This window comes from Galeopterus variegatus, unplaced genomic scaffold (assembly GCF_000696425.1).
Source record: "Galeopterus variegatus unplaced genomic scaffold, G_variegatus-3.0.2 Scaffold1866, whole genome shotgun sequence".
Lineage (NCBI taxonomy): Eukaryota > Metazoa > Chordata > Mammalia > Dermoptera > Cynocephalidae > Galeopterus > Galeopterus variegatus.
The window spans coordinates 4429-16662 of NW_007727977.1; the positions used below are offsets into that span (position 1 = coordinate 4429).

The window sequence follows — 12234 nt, forward strand, 5'->3', positions numbered from 1 at the left end:
CCAGAGTGTTCACGTAATAGTATTTTACTTTGGCTGTCTTGGAGAAAGCATGCCTAATAAGACAACTGAATAACTTAAGGACTTTGGTAACTGGGCCTCCCTGATGTATTTTTGGTTCTAGCTACACAATTATGGATATAGAATATGCCTTGAGAGATGCAAGAGTTAGTAGGCTCAGCTCCAAAACCATACGGCCACATGTCTGGTATGTGCTGACGGTTGCTTATTTCCTCCGTGAATTCCTGAGGGAATCAGCAGAGATAGGAAGGGTAAAGAAGGGGTCAGGAGAGACCAAGTGGCCCAGCACTTGAAGGTCTGGACTTATTCAAAAGGAAGAACTGTGTGCAGCCTCTGAAACGTATATTGTAGTAAAAATCTACACCATCTTGAGTAAAATTGGCAAGCAAACTGATTTAAACCTAGATCTATGAAGTAGCTTTCTACCAATATTCTGTAAGCTTTTTTATTTTTCCCAGAACTATTTAAAATATCTGGATAATTTTCCAAGGCAATGTGCTAATGTATCTGACCCCATTATAAAGATACACTTTAAGCTTGATAGCAGCTGAGGTATAGTATCTTATATCTAACCATAGAAAACCATTTAGGCCACCTTAATCCTTCTCAGCACATTTTTGCTCTTTGGATAATATATCTGAGAACATCATTGAAACAAGGAATTGTATATCTTTTCCTAACAAAAATCTCACAAATTTGTTTATTTTTAATTCTTTACTATTCTCCCTTATTTTTTTTGTTCCCTTCCAAATTTTGTTAAAGAGTAGCTAATTACTTAAAGGTGTGTTTTGCAACTAACTTATCCTAGATGGTTAACTAAGAACTTCCTTTGTGGAGAGTAAGATATTCTGTAGGTAATTTACTGAGAGTGAGAACTGAAATGAGTTATTAGTGCACCTGCTTTCACTTTTTTCCCAGGCTAAAATTGTTGTGGCCAAGTTTCATGGCATCGAACTATAGGATTCCAGTGCTCGTTTGTTGGTGTGTAAGAGCCAGCAGTTACTCTCTCTGAAGAAAGTCTTGATCTTACTTTGTTGAAACTCCTCAGCTCACGCACCAGAAGTGTGGGGTATTCTTAGTTCTAGTGCCTGTCCTTGTTCAGAGTCTCAGTTGTCACAATAGGAAGGCATCCCCTCCACCAGCTTTGCTAACTGTTAAGGCCAGTGTTCCACACTGGACCAACAGTTTCAAATCAACTACCTCTCACTACCTTTCAGAAGTACAACCAAGAAAAACTACATTTGGGGAAAATTTCCTAAAGACCATGTAATACAGCCTTCCTCTTAATACATTAAACCTATCCCAGGATTAAGCCAGCCTGTCTAAAGCCACATACCTGGGTCATATCATGTGGCCCCAGTGGAATTGCTTGTCCTGAATGCCACAGGCCTATGTTGAGAGCATTATAAGAATAACTCCATGGAACTTGTTGCTGTGCTTACTTTAAAGATACTGCTGAAGTTCATTCATTCATTCAGCAAATACTCATTGATCCTCTACTGTGTGCCAGGCACTGTTCTAGGTAGTAGGGAAGCAACAGAGAACAAAATGGAGCTTTTGTTGGAGGGCAGGGAGGCAGGCAGCGCTGGTGAGTTGGTGATCCAGGCTGAGGGAGGAAAACTAAACAAGCAGAGTGAGTGGTAGAGAGTGATTGGGGTGGGGGTAGTGATGTCGGAGGTAAGGTCTCGGGGGCCCACTGGTCGGCCTCAACCCAACAAGTCCTCTGACCGGGTTCTTGACTCCGCCACCGGACAGAATTCAAGGGCACAGTCACAGTAGAAAGTGAGAACAGTTTTAACGTAACAGATAAGAACACAGGTTCCACAGAGAGAGTGCGGCCTCGCTCCAGAGATTGAGCAGGGCCCACACCAAGTTTAACACAAAAGCAAGTTCAGTACAGACATCAAGTCTAATACAAAAGCAAGAAAAACACACTTAAAGTTCAGTACAAAGTGCAGGCTGGCTCTAGAGAACCAGCAGCGCTTATTGAAAGTAAGTTTGATACAGAGCAAAGCACACACACCTCAGCCAGCAAAGTGCAGGTCACCTCCAGGAAAGTGAGCAGCAACCCACCTTTGGCTGGGATTCTGCTTTTATAGTTCCTCTACCTAATGAATATTCAGTGAAGGGGGTGGTTCCCAGTTATGTAACATTAGTCTTGCACATACTCAGTTGGTCCCTTCCTGGAGCATGTTCATTGATCAAATCCTATCACATGCACCAGGCATATTCAAGAATGTTCTGTGCTCTATAGCACCTCTAGAGGAAGGTACCCACCTTTGGCTGGGATTCTGCTTTTATAGTTCCTCTACCTAATGAATATTCAGTGAAGGAGGTGGTTCCCAGTTATGTAACATTAGTCTTGCACATACTCAGTTGGTCCCTTCCTGGAGCATGTTCATTGATCATATCCTATCACATGCACCAGGCATATTCAAGAATGTTCTGTGCTCTATAGCACCTCTAGAGGAAGGTCATGCAGAGGACAAACTCCACTAAGCATGTCCAGCCATTGGGGTTACATAACCCCTCTCTACTGAGCATGTCCAGCCACTGTGCAAACCAGCCCCCTACTGTGTCTCACCCTCCCCAAGTTGGTACCAAAAATAGGTCTAACTGGCAACAGTAGCTTTCTCCCAGGGGAGGGCCAACAGAGGGGGCCTGAAATCTCAGGGAATGGCTTGTAACCCAGAGGCATGTCCTGTAACCGGAGCCCAGGGAAACTGAGCACCTCCTATATCAGTAGATTTTAGAAAGCACTGTGATAATGTGACATTTGGGCAAAGACCTGAATGAAGTCAGGAAATGACACTTGCAGCTATCTGGGAGGAGCATTCCAGCTATAGGGAACAGGAGCTGTGAAGGCCCTGAGGCTGGACGGAGCCTAGCCAGAGCACTGAAGAGCAAGGCAGCCAGGACAATTGGGTTGGAGTGAGTGAGGGGACATAGTAGGAAATAAGCCAAGAGAGAAACAGAGATGGACTAAGGCCTAAGAGGTGGACTTTGAACTTCATTTGGATGTAAAGGGGAGCCACTGGAGATTGTTGAGCAGAGAAAGAGACACACTGAACTTGTTTTAAAAGGACTGCTCTGGCTGTTCTGTGGAAGCAGCGAGACAGTAGAAGACTGATGGCAGTAACCCATGCGAGAAAGCATAGACACGTGGACCGGGAGAGCAGTGACGCACGTGGGAAGGGGCTCAGATTCAGCATGTTTTGAAAGCAGAGCTCACTGAACATGTTGATGATAGCAAGTAAATTAACCTCAGTTTCCCCTCTATAAAATAGCAATGCTAATAGATACCTGTTATAGGACCATTAGTATGTGGCATGCGTAGAACAGTGCCTGGCATAAAGTAAGCAGTCTGTGTGTTAGTTCCGAATGCTGTTATTCTTGCTGTTACTGTTGTCATCATCGTGATTATGAGTTGGATGTGGGGTGTGAAAGAGAAGTCAGGGATGACTCTAAGGCTCTTGTCCTAAGCAAAGTGGGAATGTGGAATTGTGTTTTACTGAGATGGGGAAGACCGGAGGAAGAGCAAGTTTTCACACTGAGGGGAATTCACGTGATTTAGCATTTTTGTGTATCTGTATTTTCCTTTGCTCTATAATGAATAACTATAAATTAGTTGTCAAGTAATAACTAATCAAGTAATTATCTAGTCAAGTAATTCTAACCCATTTGATCATGTAATTCATACTCACCAAATTGAATGGTTAGAAAATTATTTTTGTGAGCATGCATTTCTAAGATTCTTTCTAAAAACAGCAAGTAGGGAAAACAAGAATCTCTTCTCTCTGAAAATAAAGCACGCCTGTCTTTTTCACCCTACAGATGATCCAATTTCTCCCTACACGGGCTGGTTGCTGACTATTACAGAGACCAAACAGCCACAGCCCTTACCGATGCCTTGTACTGGAGGATGCTGGGCCCCCCTGGTTGACTACCTCCCCGAGACAATCACTCCCCGGGGGCCGCTCCATAGGTGAGCAGCATGTGGGTAGAGGGAAACAGCACCTAGATTTGACTGGACTTCTCCACGAATGAGAAGAGAGAAATCTACCCCAGGTCCCACCTAATGAAATGTTCTTTTAAATCAGTGGGATTGTGGCTGACTTAACAGCCAGCTCTCAAAACAGTAGCAGAGTTTGGTCAAATATTAACCAGTGTGCAAGGCTGCCTTGTCGCCCTTTGAATTTTCCCCTGATGTAATCTCGACATGGGTATGCATTCTGTAATGCTGTTTAGACTGTAAGCGACTTGAAGAGAGGGACTTTGTCTTCCATTTTTCTTCATCCCTCAGCTCTTATTACCTAGTGAGTAGCAGACTCTCCACTCCGCAATTAGTGCAATCTGTGTTTCTTGTTGTGGAGCTCTATCCTATGTCAGAAGTTAAACTCCACTTCCCTGGAAGAAGAGTTTTACATAAATCCTCAACAAGACTTTAAGATTGTATTTAATTATGTCTTACTGATCTGTCATTGTATTTCTATCCTCTTCAGAAGTTGTATTAATGCTATCATTTTATTGATTAGGTGCAACATTGCTGTAATTTTTATGACGGAGATGGTGGTGGATCACAGTGTAAGAGAAGACTGGGCTCTTCATCTACCGTTATTACTTCATGCCGTCTTCTTAGGTAAGCCTGGGTCTAAGAGGAAGTCTAGCCCGTAGAGATAACCCATAGAGATTTCCTTTTCCATTGACATCCTGCTTGCCTTGTCTGAAATATTTAGTCTCTTCTGTTGTTCATTGCCCTTTTGTGACATCTGCTCTAAAACTTCACTTGATCATTGTTTGAAATTGTCCTATTTCTACAGTGTAAATATAGTGGTACCTCACTAATGCTGTGTCTGTAAAGATACTCAAAATAAGTTGGCCTTTTTGAGGGTCATTGCCAAGATGATACATTTAAGGCCATGACACAAGAGAGAAAGAATATACAGGAGAGGGGGCCAAGTACTGTGCTTCAAAAACACCCAAATTGTGGAACAGAAGTGGGAAGAGGAACCAGCCAGGGAAACTGAGAAATTCGGTTAGAGAAAGATGAATAAAATTGGAGTCCTTCAGTAACAGGGAGATTCACGAAAGAGAACATCTCAGGAAGGAGGAATGCTAACCACGTCAAATGCCAGAGAGGTCAAGAAAAGTCCAGCTATCGGCATTTTATGAGAACATTTTTATTTAAGAAATAAAGCATTTTATTTTCCCTAAGCCCAACTTCTTTATGTTGGTAACACAAACAATAACAAAGAAAACTAAACATTCTTTCAATATGCTCCTCCTGGGTATCTTGGAATCTTTACTATCCCTGGAATCTAAACGAGCTTAGCGTTTATTTATACTAAGAGATTCCACCGGTTTGTTCCAGGTTTGGACCATTACCGACCTGAAGTCTTTGAACACAGCAAAAAGTTGCTGCTCCACCTCTTGATCGCCCTCTCTTGCAACAGTGATTTTCATGCCATTGCTTCCGTACTCCTGCAGACTCGAGAGATGGGTGAAGCTAAGACGCTCACCGTTCAGCCAGCTTACCAGCCTGAATATCTCTATACAGGTAACAAGGTGTGGCAGAAAGCCTGAGACAGCCACAAATGTGGAGATAACTGCAGGTGTCACTGGAAACCAAGTTAACTTCCCTCATGCTGTTACCTCCAACTTTCCAAGTGATAGCACCATTTCATTTGATGTGAACTTGCCTCTCAAAAGCCTTCTTCATTACTGAATATTTTTAAATACATTTTTTGTTATTATTGTTATTATTGCTGTTCCCATTGAATACGTTCCTAGTGATGCATCAAAAATTAAAATGTCATTTTGGCCAAGAGCATCAGCCGGAGAGTAGCTCACAGCCTGGGTGCCAGGTGTATCGCTTGTGTACGTTCCTGTTCCCCCGCAGGAATTTTCACTTTATTGAATGACTGGCCTTTTCCTGGAAGGCACCATTAGTGGGAGCCTATTAAAAACTATCACTGTTTGAGACCAAAAATTTCTCACAAGTGGGATTAGAGGCATTAGCTGAGTCAAAGAAATTATTATTCCATTTTGAGCCATTCATGAAAACTTTCTCTAAAGGGTTGATCAATGGTTTTCATTTAGAGCCAGAACATTTAAAATATCTTAAAATGATGATGAGAATTACCAACTAATGAGTTCAGGGCTACATTGTTACCTAAGTATTTACACTTTGGCACTGAATGTGGTACAACAGAACATTTAAAATATCTTAAAATGATGATGAGAATTACCAACTAATGAGTTCAGGGCTACACTGTTACCTAAGTATTTACACGTTGGCACTGAATGTGGTACAATTGGTACAACGTATGGTGTTTCATGTGTCACTAAGTGCTGACTTCATTACTTTGAAAAGGATGCACCTTTTATCTCTTGTACCGAGCACTGTCTTGCCATCTGACAGAGGTGAACATATTTCCTTGGAAAATAACTATGAAGTCATTAACTCTGAGAGGCCCATTGACCTCAGCTGAAGCTCTTTATTTTGAACCAAGCGACACTTAATTGGAAATAACCCCCCAATAGCCTCTCAGAGACAAAGAACTTCTTTACTTTAGATGCTTAGTTAAAAGAATCTGAAGAGTTCTGATTGTTCTAACTCCCAAGGAGGGAGATTATTCCATTAAGTATGTGGACTTAGGCTGAGAAAATTGTAATGTGTATGTTGTATATCTCTGAGTACATCAATTTTGCATTTATTATTGCTCTAATGTGGTATAAAATGATTTAGAGTAGAGATTTACCCAGACCAAAAAATGCACACAATATCCATAGGCAAGAGAAACAACAGATAGCTAAAATGATTGGATCTATAGCACACAGGGAATAGGTGTACAAAGAGTATGGGAAATGACCCCTTCTTATAAACATTTATCGAGTACCTAATTTAAATTATAGTTGCTTTCAAATCCACACTAAAAACCTGTGTGATGGAAATTGTCTTCACTTCATTATAAGAGGAAACTAAGGTACAGAGAATTATGCAAACTCCCTGGAATTACAGTGTAAGTGGCAGAGATGCTATGCAAACTCAAGGATCCTCACCCTAATTCAATATACCTGTCAGACACACCAGCACTATGTACTTTGTATGATTATTGAGTTGAGAAAGAGGATTGATTGCATGTATACAGTTTCAGATCCACACCATAGCCAGAAATGTAGGATGTTAACCAAATACATAGTGAAAAAAAACAGTATTTGTGTATGCCATATTTCTTTCAATACCATGCAACATACTTTATTAAACTATATTAATATACATATAATATTCAAGTTTCTGGGTACATTTTTCTCAAAAATACTGAGTATAACTTACTCATCAGCCATTAAGTGACTGCTATCCTCAAAAAAGGTATCAGTTCATGTGATTAAGTAATCTGATACCCAGGAATAATTTACTAACAGCACCGTTAGTGCTTAAACTGTTGTAGCTGAACTGTTCCTTGGCCTGGCCTATGCATGCATACAACACACACATACCTTTCTTTTATAGAAAGCATCCACTTGGGCCGGCCTGGTGGTGCACTGTGCTAGTGCGCCGCTTGGGAAGCGCGGCAGCGCTCCCGCCGAGGGTTCGGATCCCACATGCAGACCGGTTCCCACTCACTGGCTGAGCGAGGCACGGGGGCAACGCCTACAGTGAAAATTTTGCTCATGTCATTTTTCAAAGGAAGTCAGAAGGAGAAAAAAATGTCCAAAGTTGGAGTAGTTTGAAACTAAAAACATAATGGATATATGTGTATGTGATCAGATTGTTCTCAGCATCCTTCACTCTACCGTTGTTCTCATCTATTGAGTCACTTTCTGCGGCTCACTGGCTGAGCGAGGAGCGGGGGCAACGCCTAGGGTTGCGATCCCGTTGCCGGTCCCGGTCCGGTACGGGGGCGACACTGAGGGTTGCGATCCATTGCCGGACACGGAAAAAGACAAAAAAAAAAAAAAGAAAGCATCCACTAAAACACCAGAGTAGGAAAACAGCAGGTCACCCCGTCCCCAAATACACAGTGGTTTACAAAGTTGTACAATTGACTCCATTATGTCACAGTCTTGTTGAATCATAGCCACAGCCAAAATCAATTGTTTCCTCCCCAAAATTTAAATAAGTACACACTTCTGTGTGCTCATGCCTGGGCCTCTGACAAGCACGCTGTCTAGCACACCCCTCGTGACCTTCTTCTCCCGCCAGGTGGCTTTGACTTCCTGAGAGAGGACCAGTCATCCCCGGTGCCAGACTCGGGGCTGAGCTCCAGTTCCACCTCCTCCAGCATCAGCCTGGGAGGCAGCAGTGGGAACCTCCCGCAGATGACCCAAGAGGTAGACGACGTGGACGCAGCTGCAGAGGCAGATGAAAAGGCAAACAAGCTCATTGAGTTTCTGACGACCAGGTAATGAGGAGTTAGAAATCATGCTGTTTTCAGGTCAGTCTTTTGGAAAAGTGCCAACACTTTAAACCACACAGATGGAAAAGTGATCCTGGAGTTCTAAATTGCATCAGCTGGAGTCTCTGCAAGAGGCAGACATTGGTAGAAATTATCTGAGATCTCACTGATGTGCCAGTCGACAGGAAGATTTTGTATCTAATGATGACACAGCAGAGGGAGGCTAGAGACAGTCATGCCGCATGGTGAGCATGACTTTGATCATCTATTAGAGCTGCCAGGATCTAGGAGTTCTGAGACTTGGCAAAGAGCGTCACTCTGGAAACCAAGGATGTTGGTCAGTCATGCCAGGAGCAGCTGCCAAGGGGACAACTGTCTGCACATCTGATCCAAAGAATCACTTGCAAATAGAAGTCAGAAACCAGAAACAATAGGAAGCATGATAGGGAAGGAATCAAACTAATAATAAGTCAAAGTCAAGGGAAACTGCTAGCAGTCCTGTTTTTTCAGGTCTTCTGGTCTTCTAATTAACCCTTTAGCTTGCAAGGCTTCAGAATGTATTGCACCCTGAGGTCGAGTGTTTGTATATGCTTACCTGTGAGTTGGGGGCGTGCTCTACTTGCTCAGTAAGTTAAGTCCTGGAAACCTACTCTGCATGTGTGTTATCTAATATCTCACGTGATTTTTTTCTTTAACTAATGTATCAATTAATACAAACAATGCAAAAGGGTGTTTTCTTTCCTCAATTAATAATTCAAGCTGTTCTGCACAGCTCTCAGCTTAATATAGGATTTAGTGTGCAGGAAGCTTAGGAAGGGGGTGAGCATATATAGGGTAGTCAGAGGCCTGAATGGTTTGTGGAGAGAAAAGGTATTGTCAACACCACACGTTGGGAAGGGCGGGTCTCAGAAATCCTCACACCTGGCTCCATTCCCATTCTTGCTGTTGAAAACCAAATAGACAACAGAGGCCGGGTTTTCAGTTGGGTTTTCAGTTTGGTTTTACAGTATTTGGCAACTTAATTAGGTGATCTTGATAAAAGCCCTATCTCTGCAAATGCTTGAAATGTAAAAATTGAGTCTAAATCTATATATTTTTAAATTTTATTTAACAAACAAATATGCAGCACTTTTGATATGCCACGCACTGTTCTGGTGAATTGGGAGGTTTTAATCTCGTAAGTAAATTTAATTTAAAATATAAAAAATGTATGCCTCCATAAATTAGATGCATATCGAGTATGCCGGTAAGCTTTATTATGTATCCCCAAGTTAATTAGTAAAAATTTTTAATATATATTGTACCTTTGGATTCAGGACTACTGATATGGTTTTAAAATGCAAAATGGCAGTTATATTTTTGACATTTTGTGTGTTTTGTTTAAGGGCATTTGGTCCACTTTGGTGCCATGAAGACATCACACCCAAAAATCAAAATTCAAAGAGTGCTGAACAGCTCACTAATTTTCTACGTCACATTGTGTCCGTATTTAAAGATTCCAAATCAGGTACTTTATCATATTTGCCCAAATCCCTTGTTTGGTGTTTTTCTCTAATGAAGCTCACTCTCTCTACGTGACTACACACCATATAACATGGTCCTGACACTTGGCTTCCATTGCGTAAGCCTATTCAGCCTGGTTAAATGGCTGGTTGAAATGGTCAAACTGATTTTAAAAAAACAAACAAACAAAAAAGAACGTGTGATAAAATGCTTTTGGCTTTATAAGTGTTTGCTAACAATTCCCGCACAAATGACCATTCAGTGTTCTGAACACAGTGTGAATAAATATAGTTTACTATTAAACTATAATATAGTCATAATATTTAAGATTTTGTCTGCAGCTGAATTGCTTTCAGATCCCACTTGGCCTGGGCTGATTTGTATGTGAAATTTAAATTTTGTTTCTCAACATGACATAAAAACCATCTCTACCTTTTTTCTCTAACCTGCCTGGTAAGAGAAATTAAATCCATCTAGCTGGATTTCCCAGCTGCTCTGATAATTAGCACATTTCTCAGTTTGAAACATTCCAGATTAGCCATATCTCTTTTTACTATCAGAGGATACTTACTAAAAAACAAAAAATATCGATGAACTGAAATGGAAAAGTCATTCCAAGAATAGGATTGCCATTTCTTGTTTGAGTTTTTCTTCTAGAATTTGTTTGAAATATTAAGACCTCAAAAATCACTTAATAACTAACTGAACACAGCCCAAAGGAAGAAATGTGCTATTTGTTTGTGAAATATTAATTTGTCTAAAACCTCTGATTATATGAAGATAATAAAAATGGGAACATATATGAATGCCTTATACTGAATTTTCAGAAGGTACTTCAGGTTGCAAGTCTAAGTCTTTTCACACCTTGATCAAGTTATTTTCACCCACTCTGATTTCCTTGTATATCCCTGCTCTCAGCCTGTTCCACTACACACATACAATGTATTCCTGGAAACACTTGTATTTGTCAGGGTAGCATAGCTGATATAACACACATCTTCCAATGATCAGAGGCTTAACACAACGGAAGGTTTTTTCTGGATCCCCACAGTTCAGCGTGGATGTTTGGCAGGTGGCCTTCCATGAGGTACTTCAGGGACCTTCCACCCCCTAGGTCCAGAGGTCTCTACTAGATCCTTTGCATCTAGCCAGCAGGTAGAGGANTTCACCCACTCTGATTTCCTTGTATATCCCTGCTCTCAGCCTGTTCCACTACACACATACAATGTATTCCTGGAAACACTTGTATTTGTCAGGGTAGCATAGCTGATATAACACACATCTCCCAATGATCAGAGGCTTAACACAGTGGAAGGTTTTTTCTGGATCCCCACAGTTCAGCGTGGATGTTTGGCAGGTGGCCTTCCATGAGGTACTTCAGGGACCCTCCACCCCCTAGGTCCAGAGGTCTCTACTAGATCCTTTGCATCTAGCCAGCAGGTAGAGGAAGAGAGAGTGAGTGGAGGATTACTCAGGATGAGTTTACATGCCAGGCTTGAATGGGGTGTCCAGTGCTTCTTTCCACATTCTACTGGCCAGAACTCAGGCCACATATAACTGCAAGGAAGGCTGGGAGATATAGATTCACTGTGTGGCTGGTGGGGGATTGGGGAGGGGGGGACTCTTTTTCCCCAGAGGACTTTGCCATAGTGGCAGTGGGGTTCTGCTGTCCTACAAGTATATTTCTAGCTTTACGTTCATTATGATTTAAATAAGTATTTGCTCATTGTCAGGGGACCTAACTCCCACCTATAAAATGGATTAAGTAGTAAAATGTGCTGTGATAAACAAAATAAAGAAATTTTTTGAAACATGATCCATTCATAAGTTGTGAATTGCCTATATGGATTTAATCCTATATTTACCACCATGAATACATCCAAAGTCCATTTTCCAGTAACCTCTGTTTTCTCTGCAGGAACATTTTCTTATATAATCTATTTGTCCCTATGATCAAATAGCCAAGGTGTAGCTAAAAACAATGACATTGAATTACCCCCTTCTGGTCCACTTTCATGTGATAACCAAATGTGTCACAGAGCCTCTAGATCATAGAGACAACCAAAATCACTGTTTTCATTGTGTTGTCTGACTCTTGTAATCTGCAGAGGCAGGCGTACTATTTAAAGACCCAGAATTCGATCATGAGCTTTATCTTACATTTTCATTCCCATATGATCAAATGGTTTTCTGATGACTGAGATGACTTTAATGCTACTGGAAAAACAAATATTCAGGCCAAAGTTTACATTATGGCTGCCTTCTTTGCAGTGTCTACATTTCAATATCTGCATATAGAGAGAGCAGAGACTGT

General features: G+C 41.3%; 1 protein-coding gene across 4 annotated transcripts in view; it reads left to right on the forward strand.

The window, feature by feature from the left end:
* Positions 1-3853: 3853 nt before the first annotated feature.
* FRY (furry homolog (Drosophila)) overlaps positions 3854-12234 on the forward strand; it is a 79172-nt gene continuing 70791 nt past the window's right edge. For all 4 annotated transcript variants that reach the window (XM_008579355.1, XM_008579357.1, XM_008579359.1 and 1 more), the window contains exons 1-5: positions 3854-4003; positions 4554-4657; positions 5390-5575; positions 8225-8423; positions 9803-9924. In XM_008579355.1, coding sequence (XP_008577577.1) covers positions 3924-4003; positions 4554-4657; positions 5390-5575; positions 8225-8423; positions 9803-9924 — 691 coding nt within the window. In that variant the 5' untranslated portion in view covers positions 3854-3923. The remainder of the gene's footprint in view (positions 4004-4553; positions 4658-5389; positions 5576-8224; positions 8424-9802; positions 9925-12234) is intronic.